Here is an 18,802-nt window from a genome sequence, read left to right as displayed (position 1 = left end):
GAAGAGTGGGCAGAAAAAAGCCTTTACTTGCACAGTAAAATTGTAAGGCTTGTTTTGAGTTTGCCAAAAGAAATGTGGGAGACTCCACAAATGTATGGATCAAAGTGCTGTGGTCAGGTGATACCAAAATTGAACTTTTTGGCACTAATATAAACGCCATGTTTGGCACTAAACCAACACACTTCACCACCCCAAGAACATCATCCCCACAGTGAAATGTGGTGAAGTGGGGATGTTGTGGGGATGTTTTTCGGAAGCAGGGACAGGGAAAATGGTGTGAGTCGAGGGTAAGATGTATGGTGCGAAATACAGGGTTATTGTTGAGCAACAGTCTGACAGTGATTTGAGACTGGGATGGAGGTTCACCTTCCAACAAGACGATGACCCAAAGGATACTGCTAAAACCCTCAATTGATTTAATGTGTAAATGTTTTTTGCAGTGGGCTAGTCAAAGCCCAGACCTTAATCCCATTGAGAGTCTGTGGTCAGACTTAAAGATTGCTATTCACCAGAGGAAACCATCTAACTTGAAGGAACTGGAGCAGTTTTGCCTTGAAGAATGGGCAAAATCCCAGTGGCAAGGTGTGGCAAGCTCATAGAAACTTATCCAAAGCGACTTGCAGCTGTAATTGCAGCAAAAGGAGGCTCTAGAAAGTACTGACTTTGAAGGGGCGAAATAGTTTTATGCACATTGCAGTTTTCAGATATTTTGTCCTATTTGTTGTTTGCTTCACAATTAAAAGAAAATCAAAAGTTCACAGTTGTTGTTTACATGAACAGATTGTGAGGTAGCAAAACACACACAAAATGCCAAGGAAAGGGGGAATACTTTTGCAAGCCACTATACAGGTGCTTCTCACACAATTAGAATATCGTCAAAAAGTTAATTTATTTCAGTTGTTCAATACAAAAAGTCAAACTCATGTTATACAGATTCATTACTGACAGAGTGATCTATTTCAAGTGTTTATTTCTGTTAATGTTGATGATTATGGGTTACAGTCAATGAAAACCCAAGCACTGTATTAACTACTTAGATGTTGTGGTCAGTAGCTATCACAGCAACTAGGTGGTTATACAGAGGGATAAGGCTCCATCTAACATACTACCAATCACAACTTAATAACTGGCAGAATTTCTGTCTTGGACCATAATAAACTCACAGTTAATCTACATATGGTATAGTGATGCCCTCTAGTGGTGTCCATCTTTTAACCCCTTAACAACTGCCAATACATAATAAAACTGCTGGTGCTAAGGGGTCTTATTCCCTCATTGAGCATAAGGGTATAGCACCCCACTGAGTCACTGGAGAACACGACCAGGGCCGGATTTTCTGCTCCCCCATCACTTGATCGCTGTTATTCAATGAATAATGGCGATCACGTAAACAAAAGTGTGCCCGCTATTAAAATCATTTGTCTGTCTACCGACATGACATGTCAGAGGAGAGAGAAATTATATCCCCAAGCCTCCCCCCATACCTCTACCAGCCCCTGGTACCTCCTGCTCTGTTGCCCTTTTCCTCTTCCTGAACAAAAATGGCAGGCACATACGCAGTGCGCCCGCCGAGATCTGCCGGCCGGCACCTGGCAACAGCAGGGAATTTTCCTATTGGCTCCTAACTTGATCACTGTGATAGACTATCACAGTGATCAAAAACCAATAATTAGTAAATCGTCCCTCCTGTGTCATCTCCTTAGTCAGATTATTATTTTTTTTTATTTATAATTTTTATTTCTTTCATTCCTTGCCTTTAGGATTGGGCTTAGGCTTGGGGGTGGGCTTGGGGTTAGAGTTGGGCTCAGGGTTAGAGTTTATTTAAAAGTTAAAAAAAAAAAAAATTTGACGACTAGTGTTGAGTGCAAGTGGTCGCTGCTTGAGTTTGCATTAGGTGCTTGGGCATGCACCGAGTATCGCGGGTGCTTGAGTGACAAACAAAAAAAAATATGCGGGGATTGCCAGTGATACACAGGAAATCGCCACTTTTTTGGGTGTCTAACAGCCCTGAAACATGCTGGGCGGGGACTAGAGCATGTCACTCGAGCACCCGCGATACTCTGTGCAAACCGCAGCACCAGACGCAAACTCAAGTAGCGAGCACTTGCGATGGGCAATAATGATGACCTATTCAATTAACCTTTGGGTTCAAAATCCTCACTATACCCCTGGATAAAATCCTTGAGGGGTTTTCTTTCCAAAATGGGGTCATTTGTGGGGGGTTTCTACGGTTTAGGCACCTTAGGGGCTCTGCAAATGTGGCATGTTTCCAGCAATCTATTTCAGCCAATTTGTGTTCCAAAATTCAAGTATTGCTCCTACTGTTCCCAGCCCTGCCATTTGTCCAAACAGAACTTTTTTACTATATGTGCAGTATCTGTGCGCTCGACAGAAAGTGGATAACAAACTGTTGGATTCACTTTTTGATGTTACGTTTTGCAAAAGTGAAAAAATTGGGGCTAAAGCAAGATATTAGAAGTAAAAATATTTTTTATTTTTTTTATTTCATTCCACTTTAAATTAATTCTAAAATATTTCCAGACCGCAGTTTGGAAGTATTACAGGGGTTTGTTTTTTAAGATGGTATCACTTTTGGGGAGTTTCCAATATATAGGCCCCTCAAGGTCCATTGAAATCTTAATAAGGTCCCTACAGAAACAGGTTTTGTAAATTTGTTGACAAAGTGAGAAATTGCTACATCCTCACAAAATAACATGAAGTTTGAAAAATGATGCTGATGTAAAAGGCACGTGGTAAATGTTATTTAGTAATTATCTTGTACAGAATGACTAAGAATATGGCTTAAGGATATGAAGATTGAAAGTTTGAAAATTGCAAAAGAAATAATTTTTAAATATTTTTTTTTTGCCAAAAATGCGATATTTTCACAAATAAGTCATATCAAGCTAATTTTTCCACTGACGTGAAGCACAATTTGTCATGAAAAAACAGTCTCAGAATCGGTTGAAGCGTTGCAGAGTTATTACCTCATAAAGTGACAGTGATCAGAATTGTACAATTTGGCCTGGTCATTAAAGTCAAAATTAGCTAATTCATTGAGGGGTTAGAACTCATTGTGCACTTGTTTGAACACACGTGTTTTATTGTTGTGCTTTTATACAGCTACTTACAGGTTTTGCTTTTGATACAGCTTTTTGAGCCCAAAACAGGAATCGGTCTTTCTTTTTATAATTTTCCTTCCTAGCTTATATTTATTCTGTTAGTGTACCAATAGATGCTACTGCACATGTGCAGCCGCCATCTTTCTTGAGCCAATTTTTTTTTTCTCAAAAAATGGAGGCAGTGCATGCACAGTAGTAGCATCTATGGCAGCCGTCGGCGCCATTTTGTTGGAGGTGCCGGTAGTTTACTTGGCAAAATCCTGATGACAGGTTAGCTTTATATATTTTTATATTTTTTTGCTCATGGTCTGCATGTACAAACCTCGATGACTGACACTTGTGGGTATTGCTCTTCCATTAATGTTATCCATGTGCTTTTCATAGGATACCTTCCAGGATTACCAGGAGATGTTTGTGCAGTTTGGCTACGTGGTCCTCTTCTCATCTGCTTTCCCCCTCGCTGCAGTATGTGCCCTTGTAAATAACCTCATTGAAATCCGCAGTGATGCCTTCAAGCTATGCAGTGGACTTCAGAGGCCGTTTGGCCGTCGTGTGGATGGTATAGGACAGTGGCAAGTAAGGAGCTGGTGGGTGTGGACAGCAGTCAGAGATTTCTAAAGAAAGGGGTCTGATGTCCTTTTTTCCTTTGCTAGAATGGGGAAGTTGATGTTGGAAGCGTTATTGACGCTAATTACATTACTCGGTGGCTTAGAAATATTTGTGGAAAATGAAGTAAAGCCTTTTGGCCGAGAAGTAATATGGCCATACTTGGAAGTAAGATGTGTGTCCTTCTCTTGCAGAATGTGATGGAAGCAATGGGCGTCATTGCCATTATAGTGAACTGTTACCTGATTGGACAGTGCGGACAGCTTCAAAGATTAATTCCATGGCTGGGGCCTGAATCGGCCATTATATTTATTGTAGTACTGGAGGTATGTGACAATGTTTTATGTACATAATGGTAGAGTTTTTGTGTGTGTACAAAAAAAAAAAATGTATAGTTGATAAATGCACTTATTTTCCCAATATAGCCTATTGTGCTTCATTGTTATAATGTATTTCAGCGCCAGCTTGTAAGTGCAAGCCGAGTTTACAGACTCCTTGTAGGTGATGAGGTTTGAACCCCAGATGTTAGTACGTGCCATGTTAGCCATGCTGCTCCACGTGCCACTTCTGCAAGTTCTTGAATGCCACACCGCCACTAGTAATTGGTGAATGAAGCATTAGTCCTGTGTTTTTTCTCTTGTTAAATTGAAGAAAAGGCATCCAAAATTTGAAATATGTACTGTCATCAGGCTGGTTGGCCATGTTGAATGGCCAGAGTATCAAAGTCTGAAAAGTGGCATCAAATTTATTGCGCAGTTTGACTAATAGGAACTTTGAAGAATACCGCAGACTCCCCTGTATGAATATACCATTCATTAGGAAACTCTACCTCTCCCTCCTCTTACCCCTGTCAGCAGTGAGTAGCAAGCTGCATGTATATATGCCTATGAGTTATGCATCATTTGGGCTAGAAGGAAAGTATTCTGATGTGTACATAGAAATCATAGGGTCCCATAGTAAAAAGTCCAGATTTGGCCCATCCCACCTCTACTCAAAAGAAAAATATTCTGCAGAGTCATTGTTCGTAGGGGAGTCACAAAAGGGAATGCCTGCAAACTTTCAAAGACAGGGAAAGGGACATATATCACTGCACACACACAGAAATAGTGTCCGGCTAAAGCTCCATAGTGTCCTACAATCCTTTTATGGCTCCCATATAGTATGATGCTGCCACCCCCCACTCACACATGATATGCCCACACAATTTACCCTCGTACAAACCGTATGACTCCCCCACAGTGATCCCCTTCTGTAACCCCAACACAGTGATGTCCCAACAATGTCCCTCCACACACATTGTAAAGTCCCATGAGTGGCTACCTTAACACAGTATGTTGTTCCCACAATGACTCCCCCCAGCAGTATGATCATATACATACACTATGCATCAGCACACTGCAAATAATGAATACATGAATTCCACTATTGCTGTAAACGTTAAAAATGTAAGGTATCCAACCACATGACAGTGTACCTAAATATAGATGGTCCCTATCACTTCTGCCCTTCCTCTCCATGTGATAAAACAGGCCTCATCTGAATGTGGAGCGAAAGAATACTAGACATAGCGTGCAGGCTGAGCCCTGAAGGAGATTCCTTGTGTGATGCCCCCACATTCATCCTGCCACAGTGCCCACCAACATGTTATGCCACCACAGCCCCCCTACACTCATTATGAGGCCCCCACAGTGACCTTTCTCCACACAGTATGATACCCCTACACAATCACCTCTCATAGTATAGTATTATACCCCACAGCCCCCACACATTACATGATGCCCTCACATATTATGAAGCCTCACATGTACCCCACAAGTACTAATTGACAAAAAAAAACCTTCCTTCCTCCTGACATGCTACCTCACACAGTGGGGAGAGGAGCTCCATGCAGCAGGTGTGACGATCTATTGACGCCATTGCACCTCCTGCGCTGAGACTTGGACACACAAGCTGAATGGTGGAGTATAGAGCTGATGGCTCATCGTGTATACAGAAGCACTCCCACTAAGTTTTTATTCATGAATTGTGTGTATGTGCATGTAATATAGGGTGAGTGTATTAATATACTCGCCTCCTGCTACTCTCTCTGGTGTCCAGGGCCGGTGTTCTCTGCTTCTCAGTGACGTCATCGCTCTTCACACTACATGTGTGAGTTGGCAGTCTCTATTATAATGTAAGTCTGTGGAGCCTTATTCTGAGCCTCGTTCTGATGCTCCATAGACTTATGTTGTAACGTGTGACCTGGACAGTCTGCAGAGAGATACGTCACTGAAAAGAGAAGAACGTGGCTGGATACCGGTGAGAGCAGCAGTAGGCGAGTCTGGTACCACACTTACTCTGGACTAGAGCCACATACACATTTAATGAATTAGAAATGTATTGGGAGTGCTTCTTTAACTGTATGTGCATCCTGAGGTCGCAGATACAGCTGGAATCAAGACACAGATGGGGAGAGGATGCGATGCCCTTCAGCTCTGAGCTTTCTCAATTAAGTCCCAAGTCAGCCATTTGGTCTGTAAATTGATATCAAACACCCCATTAAACCTGTTGAAATTCTGTTGCTTTGTTTCCATTTTTCAGCATTTTGCACTGCTTCTAAAGTACATAATACATGTGGTGATCCCAGACATTCCTGGGTGGGTGGCTGAAGAGATGGCAAAGCTGGAATACCAAAGGCGAGAAGCATTTAAGGTACAAAGATAGAGCTCTTAATATTATCATCATCATCATTGATGCATCATCATTTTTCCATCCATTAATGTCTGACAGATGTGGGTACAACTTTTGTGACCTCCACCTACTTTAAGAATGGGGCTCATCTTTCACCACCATGGATGGGGGTGGAGGCTACACATGCGCAGCTTTCTCCATTCACTTCTATGAAAGTTCTCAAAAATTAATATGTCTGTCATTTGTGCTGCTAAGTTTTCATACAATGAATGTCGGTATTGACTTGTCTGTTACCTACTAGTGATGAGTGAACGTGCTCCGATAACATGCTATGAGCACGCCCAACATCCTCGGATAGCATGTTCGCTCATCCCTATTACCTGCTAGTGATAAGTGAACATGCTTTTCTGATAAGGTGTGCTAACCGAGTGACTTCGGCGTGCTCGAATAATATGTTTCAGTCCCCGCTGTTGCATGTCTCACGGCTCTTCGACAGTCACAACACATGAAAGGATTGGCTTTTTGTTATAGAGCTGCAGGGACTCGAACATATTGGAGCACGCCAAAGACACTCAGTTAGCCCCCGAGCTTGCTCCAATAACACCTTATCCTAGCACGTTTACTCATCACTATTACCCTCCTATAAAGGCTGTAGACCAAGTCAACCAGTTTCTCCCCACGTATATTCTAATCATTGGTTAGGAATAACTTTTACATACCTGAAGTTTCCCATTACCTTTCTCCCATAAATTACAGTTATCTCTGTGCCGTGATGAAAACCAGCTCTCTGTGCAGAGAACACTAGACTGTGGTACTCATATATGTTTTCTAGGTCCACTTTTAGGCTTCTTTCACACTTCCGTCTTCCAAATCTGCACAGGATCCGTCAAGACGTTGAAATGACGGATCCTGTGCAGATTGTGGAAAACGTGTGCACTGGGCCCGTCTTTCTGACGGGCCCGTCGAGGCTATGTGCACCTGTTGTGTATGCGTCTTCGCAGCAGTTTTCCACTGCGAAAACGCATACACAACACAAACCAGGTTAAAAAAAATAAAAAATCGCAGTATTCTCACCGACAGGCGTCCCAGGCACCGATGCTCTCGGCAGCTAGCGTTCCTAGTAATACATTGTGAAATCTTCTCGCGACTTCGACTTCTCGCGAGATTTCGCAATGTATTACTAGGAAGTAACGTTAGCTGCCGGGAGCATCGGTGACGCTGCGCGGGAACGCCGGTAGGTGAGAATATTGCGATTTTTTTTAATTATTTTTAACATTATATCTTGTTATATCTTGTTGCTGCATAGGCAGCATCAATAGTAAAAAGAGAAAGAGAGCGAGAGAGAATTTCCCTGATGGGAAATTTTTCCACGCATGCTCAGTTTGAAAAGACGGGACCCGTCGCTGGATTCCTGCTTTTCACAGGCAGCGACGCATCCTGCGCCCATAGGCTTCCATTGTAGCCAGTGACGGGCAGCGCAGGATGCGTCGCTGACCGATTTTCCGACGTGCAGAAAAAACGTTCCTCTGAACGTTTTCTCTGCCTGACGGACCGTTTTTTTTATGCAGGATCCAGTGAAAGACTTAGGCTACTTTCACACTAGCGTTAACTGCATTACGTCTCAAAACGTCTTTTTTCAGAAAAAACGCATCCAGCAAAAGTTTTTGCTGGATGCGTTTTTTCCCCATAGACTTGTATTGGCGACGTATTGCGACGGATTGGCATACGTCGTGTCCGTTTTACGACGGATGCGTCGAAATTTGGCCACACGTCGTCGGCAAAAAACGTTGCTTGTAACGTTTTTTGTCTCCGCCTAAAAAACGTGTCGCGACGCATCCTGTGGCATACGTCGTTGGCTACAATGGAAGCCTATGAGCGACGGATGCGTCGGGACACGTCGTACGACGCAATGCAGCGCTGCAATACGTTTTTTTGCACTGAGCATGCTCAGAAGCTGGATTTTGTTGCCAATTGGCCAGACACCCCCAAATCTATATAAACCTGGCCTGGGCCTTCAACCCCACATATGCCAGCAAGACCCAGAGAGAAGACTGCCAGCCACAAGACCCCAGCCAGCCACGTATTTAAGTGCCACGTATATAAGTGCCACGTACTATAAATACTATAACTACGTGGTTATACGTGGCACTTATATACATGGCACTTATATACGTGGCACTGAAATACGTGGCACTGAAATACGTGGCACTTGTATACGTGGCACTTATATACGTGGCACTTATATACGTGACACTTATATACGTGACACTTAAATACGTGACACTTAAATACGTGGCACTGAAATACGTGGCACTGAAATACGTGGCACTATGACTGTCAGAAAATGTTCATTAAACGGTTAGGGGTGAGGTTAGGGGTAGGGTTAGGGTTTGGATCCCTTTATCATCATCCGTAGTTCATTAATCGGATGTATCCAGAGTCGCCTCCGTCTCCGTTGCTGCAGAAGCATCCTCCGTTTTTCCGCTGCCGCCTCCTTCTCCCGCACTATGATATCCAGGCGATTCGTCTCAAAGATAATGTCGGTAACCAAACTAGCAATGCTCACAAGAACACCTTCCATCGCTGCCACAAAACTAAAACCCTCAAAGATGGGCTGTAAAAACAGTAACTATATAGTTTTCCATATTTTCCAGTAGCCAATCAAATTTGGGAGCCTCCCTTTTAAAAACGGATCAGTCGTAAAAACGGATGCAACGGATGGTAAAAACGGATGCAACGTATGCAACGCATCCAGTATTTTCGACGGAAACGTTTAACGGATTTGCGACGGATCCGTCGAAATGCTGTATGCGTTGCATACGTTTTTCACTTTTTTGACGCATCCGTTTTTTCGGCAAAAAAACGGATTTGCGACGTAATGCAGTTAACGCTAGTGTGAAAGTAGCCTTATGAAACGGATGGCAATCCATCGCTAAGGCTACTTTCACACTAGCGTTAACTGCATTACGTCGCAAATCCGTTTTTTTGCCGAAAAAACGGATGCGTCAAAAAAGTGAAAAACGTATGCAACGCATACAGCATTTCGACGGATCCGTCGCAAATCCGTTAAACGTTTCCGTCGAAAATACTGGATGCGTTGCATACGTTGCATCCGTTTTTACCATCCGTTGCATCCGTTTTTACGACTGATCCGTTTTTAAAATGGGAGGCTCCCAAATTTGATTGGCTACTGGAAAATATGGAAAACTATATAGTTACTGTTTTTACAGCCCATCTTTGAGGGTTTTAGTTTTGTGGCAGCGATGGAAGGTGTTCTTGTGAGCATTGCTAGTTTGGTTACCGACATTATCTTTGAGACGAATCGCCTGGATATCATAGTGCGGGAGAAGGAGGCGGCAGCGGAAAAACGGAGGATGCTTCTGCAGCAACGGAGACGGAGGCGACTCTGGATACATCCGATTAATGAACTACGGATGATGATAAAGGGATCCAAACCCTACCCCTAACCTCACCCCTAACCGTTTAATGAACATTTTCTGACAGTCATAGTGCCACGTATTTCAGTGCCACGTATTTCAGTGCCACGTATTTCAGTGCCACGTATTTCAGTGCCACGTATTTCAGTGCCACGTATTTCAGTGCCACGTATATAAGTGCCACGTATATAAGTGCCACGTATTTAAGTGCCACGTATATAAGTGCCACGTATATAAGTGCCACGTATAACCACGTAGTTATAGTATTTATAGTACGTGGCACTTAAATACGTGGCACTTATATACGTGGCACTTATACACGTGACACTGAAATACGTGGCACTGAAATACGTGGCACTTATATACGTGGCACTTATATACGTGGCACTTATATACGTGGCACTTATATACGTGGCACTTATATACGTGGCACTTATATACGTGGCACTTAAATACGTGGCTGGCTGGGGTCTTGTGGCTGGCAGTCTTCTCTCTGGGTCTTGCTGGCATATGTGGGGTTGAAGGCCCAGGCCAGGTTTATATAGATTTGGGGGTGTCTGGCCAATTGGCAACAAAATCCAGCTTCTGAGCATGCTCAGTGTAAAAAAACGTATTGCAGCGCTGCATTGCGTCGTACGACGTGTCCCGACGCATCCGTCGCTCATACGCTTCCATTGTAGCCAACGACGTATGCCGCAGGATGCGTCGCGACACGTTTTTTAGGCGGAGACAAAAAACGTTACAAGCAACGTTTTTTGCCGACGACGTGTGGCCAAATTTCGACGCATCCGTCGTAAAACGGACACGACGTATGCCAATCCGTCGCAATACGTCGCCAATACAAGTCTATGGGGAAAAAACGCATCCAGCAAAAACTTTTGCTGGATGCGTTTTTTCTGAAAAAAGACGTTTTGAGACGTAATGCAGTTAACGCTAGTGTGAAAGTAGCCTAATACAAGTCTATGGGAAAATGCAGGATCCTGCAAATTTTTTTGCAGGATCCTACATTCTCAAAAAACGACGGACTGTGACGGGAGCTGAAAGACGGAAGTGTGAAAGAGGCCTAAGGCTACTTTCACACTAGTGTCGGGCTCGGCCCGTCGCTGTGCGTCGGGCCGACGGTCCCGACGCTAGCGTTGTCTCCGCCGCACAACGGGGGCAGCGGATGCATTTTTCCAGCGCATCCGCTGCCCCATTGTGAGGTGCGGGGAAGTTCGGGGAGGTGGGGGCGGAGTTCCGGCCGCGCATGCGCGGTCGGAAAAAGCGGACCGTCGTGAACAAAAAACGTTACATGTAGCGTTTTTTGCTCCCGACGGTCCGCCACTGCACGACGCATCCGTCGCACGACGGGTGCGACGTGTGGCAATCCGTCACAATGCGTCGCTTAATGTTAATCAATGGTGAAAAAACGCATCCTGCAAACACTTTTGCAGGATGCGTTTTTTCGGCAAAACGACGCATTGTGACGGAATGCAGTTAACGCTAGTGTGAAAGTAGCTTAGGCGTCTTTCACACTTCCGTCTTTTTGCTCCCATCAAAATCCGTTGTTTTGTTAAAAAAGACGGATCCAGCAAATCTTTCTGCTGGATCCGTTTTTTTCTCATAGACTTGTATTAATGACGGATTGTAACAGATGGCCATCCGTTTCATCCGTCGTGCGCAGGATCCATCGTAAAATCGATGTCCGTCGGGCGGAGGCAACCACATAGAAAAGTTTTTTCTGTACGTCAGACAATTGGCCAGCGACGGATCCTGCGCAGCGACGGATCCCATTTTTTTAATTTGAGCATGCCTGGAAAGATTTTCCAGTAAGGGGAAATATCTCTCTCGCTCTCTCTCTCTCGAATTTGGTTCCTTAAAATTCAGGCAACACCTCATTCGACGGATCTGTCAAAAAAACGGATCCAATGCATCCGTTTTTTACAATCAGCACTGGATCCGTCTTTTCAACATTTTGACGGATTGTGACTGATTGTACACAAATCATCTACAAACGCAGTGGCTAGCAAACACTTGCTGACAACAGTCCATCAGTAATGCATAGTTTTACACTCTTTCACTAGTTTTACATGGTGTGTTAAGTATTTCTTTCATTCTGAACAGAAACATGAACGTCAGGCCCAGCATCGGTATCAGCAGCAGCAGCGCAGGAAGCGAGAGGAAGAAGAGAGACAACGTCATGCTGATTATCATGCACGAAAAGAACGGGAGCGAGGGGGAGAGGAGGGAAGATCTGGTCAGGACTCTCAAACACATGAGAAGAACTCGAGTAAAACTAAGTCATGTGGTTCCCAAGGAGGGAACACTCATGACAAACCGAAGAGGCCCAGCTCCCTGCTGGCCAGCAATAATGTGCTCAAGCTCAAGCAAATTATACCCCTGCAAAGTAAATTCTTGTCAGGGACCAATGCCAAATCCCCACAGTCTCCTCCAGGGGGAGATACCAAAATACCTAGCTTCCTGAGCTTCAAGTTTTTGAAGTCTCCCGAGACACGTAGAGAGGCAGCACCAGAAAGAGCCCATTCTCCAACCAAACCTTTCCATCCTGGGAAGCTATTTAACTTTGGTAAAGGGGAAGGGCAAATGGGAGGCAATGGTTTGGGAGCACCAATTTCAATGCAGCCTCGTGGAGCTACAGCTGTAATAGCCTCAGCAGATGGGACAGTTCCTGGAAAGTCTCAGCTAAACGGAGTAACAGAAGACATGCCTGTGGATGACACAGATGACCAGGGGAGGGCACATAAACAGTGAGCTCCTTTGACCTTATAACTGCCTTCATCCCTATAACAATATAAGGGCATGGAAGCACTGCAGGAGGTGGGTTACCCTTCTGAAAATGTCTCGTGGGCTTATCAGAGAAGATTCTAATGGTCTGGAGATGCCATCTTGTATAATGAGCTACACTGGTGCAATATGCTATAGCCACATGCGCCACCTAATGACACTAGGTGCTGCATTGTGTGATGCTGAGTATCGCTATACACTTCCAGCCTTACTGGATAAAGAACTTTACTGTGTTATGATGCTGAGTATCCATATACACTTCCATCATGTTGATCGAGCAGATTTCATTATTCCGTCATACTGCGTGCACAATGATGATGAGTTTTCTCATCATGATGTCACAGTGAACACAGTACCATAATATATCCAATACATAACTAAGCCCATAATAGTGAAATTCTGAGGTGTATAATGACGCAGAGTGAATCTTTACCGAACATTTCCTACTGGTCAGATACAGAACTAAGCTCCTGCTGCATGGCAATGGTTATGGAAGGCAGAAGGGGCATAAGAGGTATTGCAGCTGGTATCCTCTCCTGCGGTGCCTTATTGCAGGCCAATCTGGCTTTGGAGAGGATTGACCGTGTCACTACAGCTGCATCTCACCACTTCTCTATGTAATACCTATGCTACCTTTTTCAATCCTATAGCTCATTTGCTGACCTAGAGGCCATATGTACATTTTAGTTAAAAAAAAAAAAAAAATCCAACCATAAGTATGTAACATGTATATGTAACGGTTCTATCATGTCACCATATGTCAGTCATAGGATGGGTGAAAGGCAAGAACTATACAGTGAGCGAAGGGGGTCTACAGTGCCCCCATACTGCACTTTTTTCTTTTGTTATGTGATGGTTTTAGTCAGTCAAATCTTGTGTAACTCATCTGGCGACACTTACAAAACAGGAAGCAATTTTGCTTTTCATACTTCCTGTTCTGTACTGGAACAATGTGCTGCTCTTTGCTCATAAGTGTATCCTATACTGAACGTTGGTACTTTGTAGTATTTATCTTCCAAGGGTGGAAACTGGATCTGCAAGAATCTGTAATGCAGACATTGAGATAAGCTATCCTCACTATTGCCCTGCTTCCTAACAAGTCATGTTAGTTTGTCCTTCCATTGAAACATACAATCAAACTGTAGGAGGCAGCAAGTCCATGAACGTCACATATTCGTCATGGGGAGCATTCTGTAAGTTAAAGCTGAGGCTAATAACTTGTTTCTGTAAAAGACCTTGTCTCGTTATCATCTACTTTTATTCTTGACATTTTAGCAAAATGCAAAAAACCATTGCACTTTTCCAATCAAGCCTCGTATTGTCATTAAAGCAATATTGCTCTGAGTGTTGCTCCTGCTGGCATAGACATGGCACTCATGCTGCATTCCTGACACATGATGGAATAAGTACACTACTGGGAAGGTGGATCATTCATCAGATTTGCCTTAATGTTTTGCTGTTGTCACGTACATCAGTAAAGGGTTTCAATTGTCTCTTAATAGTCACTTTTCAGATATGCGATATCTAATGCAATTGGGGGTGTTCCCAATTTTCCCCAAAAGACAGAAGTCAAGGGAAAGAAGGTTTGAGCAATTTGTATTTCAGCATGCCCAATTCTTTGTTCTCTTAGGAAATAATCATTTGTCAATGGGTTTATTCTCGCTTTTCCTTTGAGAACACTCGCACCCTTAGCCGAGCCATAGTTTGCATATGTATAGGGGAATGGCTGACCGTTACCTAAGGTGTATGACCACCTTAACCATATGTTTGTTGCACCATTCATCTGCAGGGGTGTTGGTATTACTTCACTAATCCCAGGACATGAGTAATGTGCGTCTTAACGGAAACACTGTATTACACTACCGCAAGCACTTTTTTAGATAAATGCCTAAGAGTCCAAAGTGGAAAATAACCATGGAGAGGATATAGAAACTGGCCTTTCCAAAGATTAAAGACCTCATTCACATGTTCAGTATTTGTTGAGTTTTTTACCTCAGTATTTGTAAGCCAAAACCAGGAGTGGAACAATCAGAGGAAAAGTATAATAGAAACATATGCACCACTTCTGCATTTATCACCCACTCCTGGTTTTGGCTTACAAATACTGAGGTAAAAAACTCACCAAATACTCAACGCGTGAACGTGGCCTAAAAGTGAGTTCACATACCACCAAGGTGCAGAGTTTTCAGTTTGCATTCTTTTGTAGGGATAAAATGGATCTATATTTCACATCTACTCCTATTAGGAGAAATTACAGATCAGTTATGATCCATTTTAATAAATCCTATTTGTAATAGATCCATCTGGCTTCTAAATTATGTAGAAAAGCTGGAGAATAATACTTGGACCCGGTGATCCTTGCAACACAGACTTATCCCAATTTTCTCTCTACTTAGCCACTGTTTTGTGTAACTTCTTATTTTCGGGATAGTATAAAATTACAATTAGGGCTCGCTCGGACTAGCATATAAAAAATCAGTCCCCTTCTCATCCAGAAAAGTGGCACGATTTTTTTTCTCGCTTGTCATCTGTGCGTAGTCAGTACAATCCGTATTTTTACTCAGCAGCTATTAATCTTTTACAGGACCATTTACAGTTTCCTGTGCTACAGAATTGTAATGCATCCATAAAATTTGGATGCCATACTGATGCATGCGATTTTTTTTTCTCACACTGATCAGATTTTGGAGTGAAATCGCAGCCGTGAAAAAAAAAATTGCAGATCTGCACGGCCTCATTGACTAACATTGGTCCGAGTGCAATACCTTTTCTCGCATTGCCCTTGTCCGAGCTTTACGCTAGTGTGAGCGAGCCCATAACATCAGATTAGGTGGTCTCCTGACAATCTCAATTTAGGACATGCTTTTATAATTCAAACATAGCAGAGGCTGTTTTCTCTAAATTGTGATAAGATCTGGTCTTGGAAAAGCCCTGGTCAGGTCTTGGTGCCAGCGTTAAGTGAGGAGCCAGCTATAACACTGTATTGCGGGATCCACACTGCAATCGAAGACGTGAGCACTGTAGAAGTGACACGGGGCTGTTCTATCAGCAGTAAAGCTAGAAAATACATGGCACTCATTTATACAAACAAACCAAGACTTAAAGTTTCATTATTATTAATTTGACAACAATGAAAATGCATCTGATTATGTTTCAATTTTTTCAATTCACTCATATTTTGGTCTTAATGTCAAATTCCATAGTGCGGTGCCCTTTTATTACAATAGAGACGTGCACAAGTGATCATGGAAGACCCTTCCATTTCTAGCAAGCACAGCGGATATACTTTGTGATCACAGTACCCCCCATTCCTCAGCACAGCTAGCCTCCAAACAAAGACTGCCAATTCAAGGCCATATAATCGCCAGAACTGCTTCCACAGAAATCCTCATCTGCTGTAATGGAAACCATTTATATCCCATGTTGTTAATTTCCTGACAAGCCATCAAATTCTCCTATTTTTGAAGGTAGTCGTCCACTGATTATCACTATAATACAACCAGCATATATTGTAATGGAAAGAGTTTTTTTGTAATATGTCTTTTTCTCTACATGTAAGTGGAGAGCTCAGACCATTGCCCTAATATATAATGGTGCGGTCTCACCAACATACTCCAGAATTTAGAAAAGGCAAACTCATGGATATTTCAATTGATTTATTTTACTGACTTATATAGCACCATTAATTCCACAGCAAGTTACAGACCTTATCGGAACTGTCCCCATTGGGGCTCACAATCTAAATTCCCTCTCAGTATGTCTTTGGAATGTGGGAGGAAACCGGAAAACCCGGAGGAAACCCACACAAACACCAGAACATACAGACTCCTTGCAGATGTTGTCCTTGGTGGGATTTGAACCTAGGACCCCAGCGCTACAAAGCAACAGTGCCACCGTGCTGCCCTGGATATGGCTTCTAATTAAAGGGAACCTGTCATGTAAAATAATACTATCATCCTGCAGATATTGGGTTAATCTGCAGGTCAATAGCATTCTGACACCGTGCGGCATTGACAGTGAGAGCCCCACTGCTGGGAGTCATTGAGCTTTATTTGTCCCGGCAGCGTTTAGCTTCCAGCCATAGGAGTAGTGCCTACATGATTTGACTCACCGATCTGTGCATGGAGTGCAGTGTCTTTCAGTCTGTGCCGAGGCCACGATTACAGCCGTCGCTCTCTCTACACTCAGCGGTGAGTGAAACCATGCCGGTACCACCCTCAGCCGAATGCTGCCGAGAGGAATACAGTTCATTAACTCCCGGCAGCAGGGCTCTAAGTGCGAGCACCGCATGGTGTCGGAATGCTATTATCCTCCAGATTAACCCTATATCTGCAGGTTAATCGTATTATTTTACATGATAGGTTCCCTTTAATTAGAAGCCAGATCATATCCAGAAGTTTGCCTTTTCTAACCCCTGGTGTTATCTTTTATTGTCAATGTAAGCTGTGCCTGGCCCCTGATTGTTATCAAGCAATGATCGACCGCCCACGAATATATAGACCAGTTCTCCCAAACTATGTATCCACTCTCACATAAGGGTTGGTCCCAAGTGGAGAACCATCTCTTATGACACCCATAGGGCATAAAAGACAGGCATAGTCTATACGAGATAGCCATCAGATTGTGAGGAAATCTTGGGAGTGAGATGCAGTTCGTGCAACCACTGGAATACAGGGATGTCCAATCACTGGGCAGTAGACGTAGATCAAATCAGATGCATATTTGACAGATATTATGCACTAATACTCCCTTTGCTGCCTGTGCATAAAATGATCCACAGATTTCCATAACTCCCACTCATTGTAGTGGAGAGTATGCATACTGGTCACCGTAAACCCAACAACTGGTAACAAGACCAGTGCCTATATGAAATAATATATCCCACCAAACTAAATGAAAAGAATCTCTTATGGAAAGAAACGGTCAGCTTTTGGGGCATAATGTAGAAATTTGGTGCTTGTCGTAAAGTCCAGCTGGGGTTACAACCAATTTATATAATGTTTGATATGTGTGCAAAGTCACTAAAGTCCTAGATATGGAAAGAACCAGTGTAAGGCAGTCCCAGAACAATGTGACATGGGAGCTTAGGTGTCGTATATCTTTATGGGAGGCATAGAGGAACTTCCCTTGCTCCCAAACCCTTGGCAATCTGAGGATATACATAAAGGAATAAGTAGAAATGTGCGTAAGTTATGGTAAGCTTGGCAGGTGACATATGAAAGAATTATGGTCTATGTGGAAAGAAATACTCCTGGAAATTGGCAAGTTTAGGTATGGTTTCTTTGTGTAGTTATATTGAAAAAAAACGTTTGTGGGAAAAAATAGATAATTTGCAAGTATCATTCAGCGCCGTGGATTTCCAAACGGTTGGAACATAAAAGTGGCAGCAAAAGATTGTGCTATATCTTTCAATAGACATGTTCTGTGTTTGGAGCATGGAGGTTCCAAAGCTGTCGTAAGACAAGTGGATCACTTCTTGTCATTGGAGCAGAGTCCTCATATTTAATTTCCAGGGCATATGTTTGATCTTTACATTTAGATCTGGAGATAATTGGGTGCAGGAATGAGATTCACTGAATTAAGTGGCTCATGCCACTTAATGAATTTGGTTAATTTTATCAGAGGCATGCATATCACCAGAAATGCTGGGCATATGCTAGTGTCTTAATAATAATATAATAATAATCTTTATTTTTATATAGTTCCAACATATTCCGCAGCGCTTTACAGTTTGCACACACTATCATCGCTGTCACCAATGGGGCTCACAATCTAAATTCCCCATCAGTATGTATTTGGAATGTGGGAGGAAACCGGAGTGCCCGGAGGAAACCCACGCAAACACGGGGAGAACAATGTCTTATAGACTTTGTGTGCACAAACCTTAAAATCCTTTTGGATTGTCACAAAGACTCTTCATTATCAGATTGTACTAGAAACTGCAGCCTGAGCCTAGCCCATTGCAGACATGCACTTTTTAGTGTGATACCCAAACATTTTGTGGTTTTATGGATTGGAACTTGGAGCACCATATTCTGATCTATGTTCAGTAGGACCAGAAAGTAAAGTTTCAGCTAATATTTCTAAAGGTACCTTCACACTAAACGATATCGCTAGCGATCCGTGACGTTGCAGCGTCCTGGCTAGCGATATCGTTGTGTTTGACAGGCAGCAGCGATCTGG

The 18,802-nt window shown here is 43.1% G+C and overlaps 1 protein-coding gene across 2 annotated transcripts in view; it reads left to right on the top strand.

Annotated features, from left to right (window-relative positions):
- The window catches only part of ANO8 (anoctamin 8), a 99,637-nt gene extending 86,329 nt beyond the window's left edge, over positions 1-13,308 (top strand). For both annotated transcript variants that reach the window (XM_077252259.1, XM_077252250.1), the window contains 4 exons: positions 3,507-3,698; positions 3,923-4,054; positions 6,309-6,419; positions 11,939-13,308. In XM_077252259.1, the coding sequence (XP_077108374.1) occupies positions 3,507-3,698; positions 3,923-4,054; positions 6,309-6,419; positions 11,939-12,586 (1,083 nt within the window). In that variant the 3' untranslated portion in view covers positions 12,587-13,308. The remainder of the gene's footprint in view (positions 1-3,506; positions 3,699-3,922; positions 4,055-6,308; positions 6,420-11,938) is intronic.
- Positions 13,309-18,802: the final 5,494 nt, after the last annotated feature.

The sequence above is a fragment of the Ranitomeya variabilis genome, chromosome 1, assembly GCF_051348905.1.
Source record: "Ranitomeya variabilis isolate aRanVar5 chromosome 1, aRanVar5.hap1, whole genome shotgun sequence".
NCBI classification, from domain to species: domain Eukaryota; kingdom Metazoa; phylum Chordata; class Amphibia; order Anura; family Dendrobatidae; genus Ranitomeya; species Ranitomeya variabilis.
This window is presented reverse-complemented; position numbering and strand designations above follow the sequence as displayed.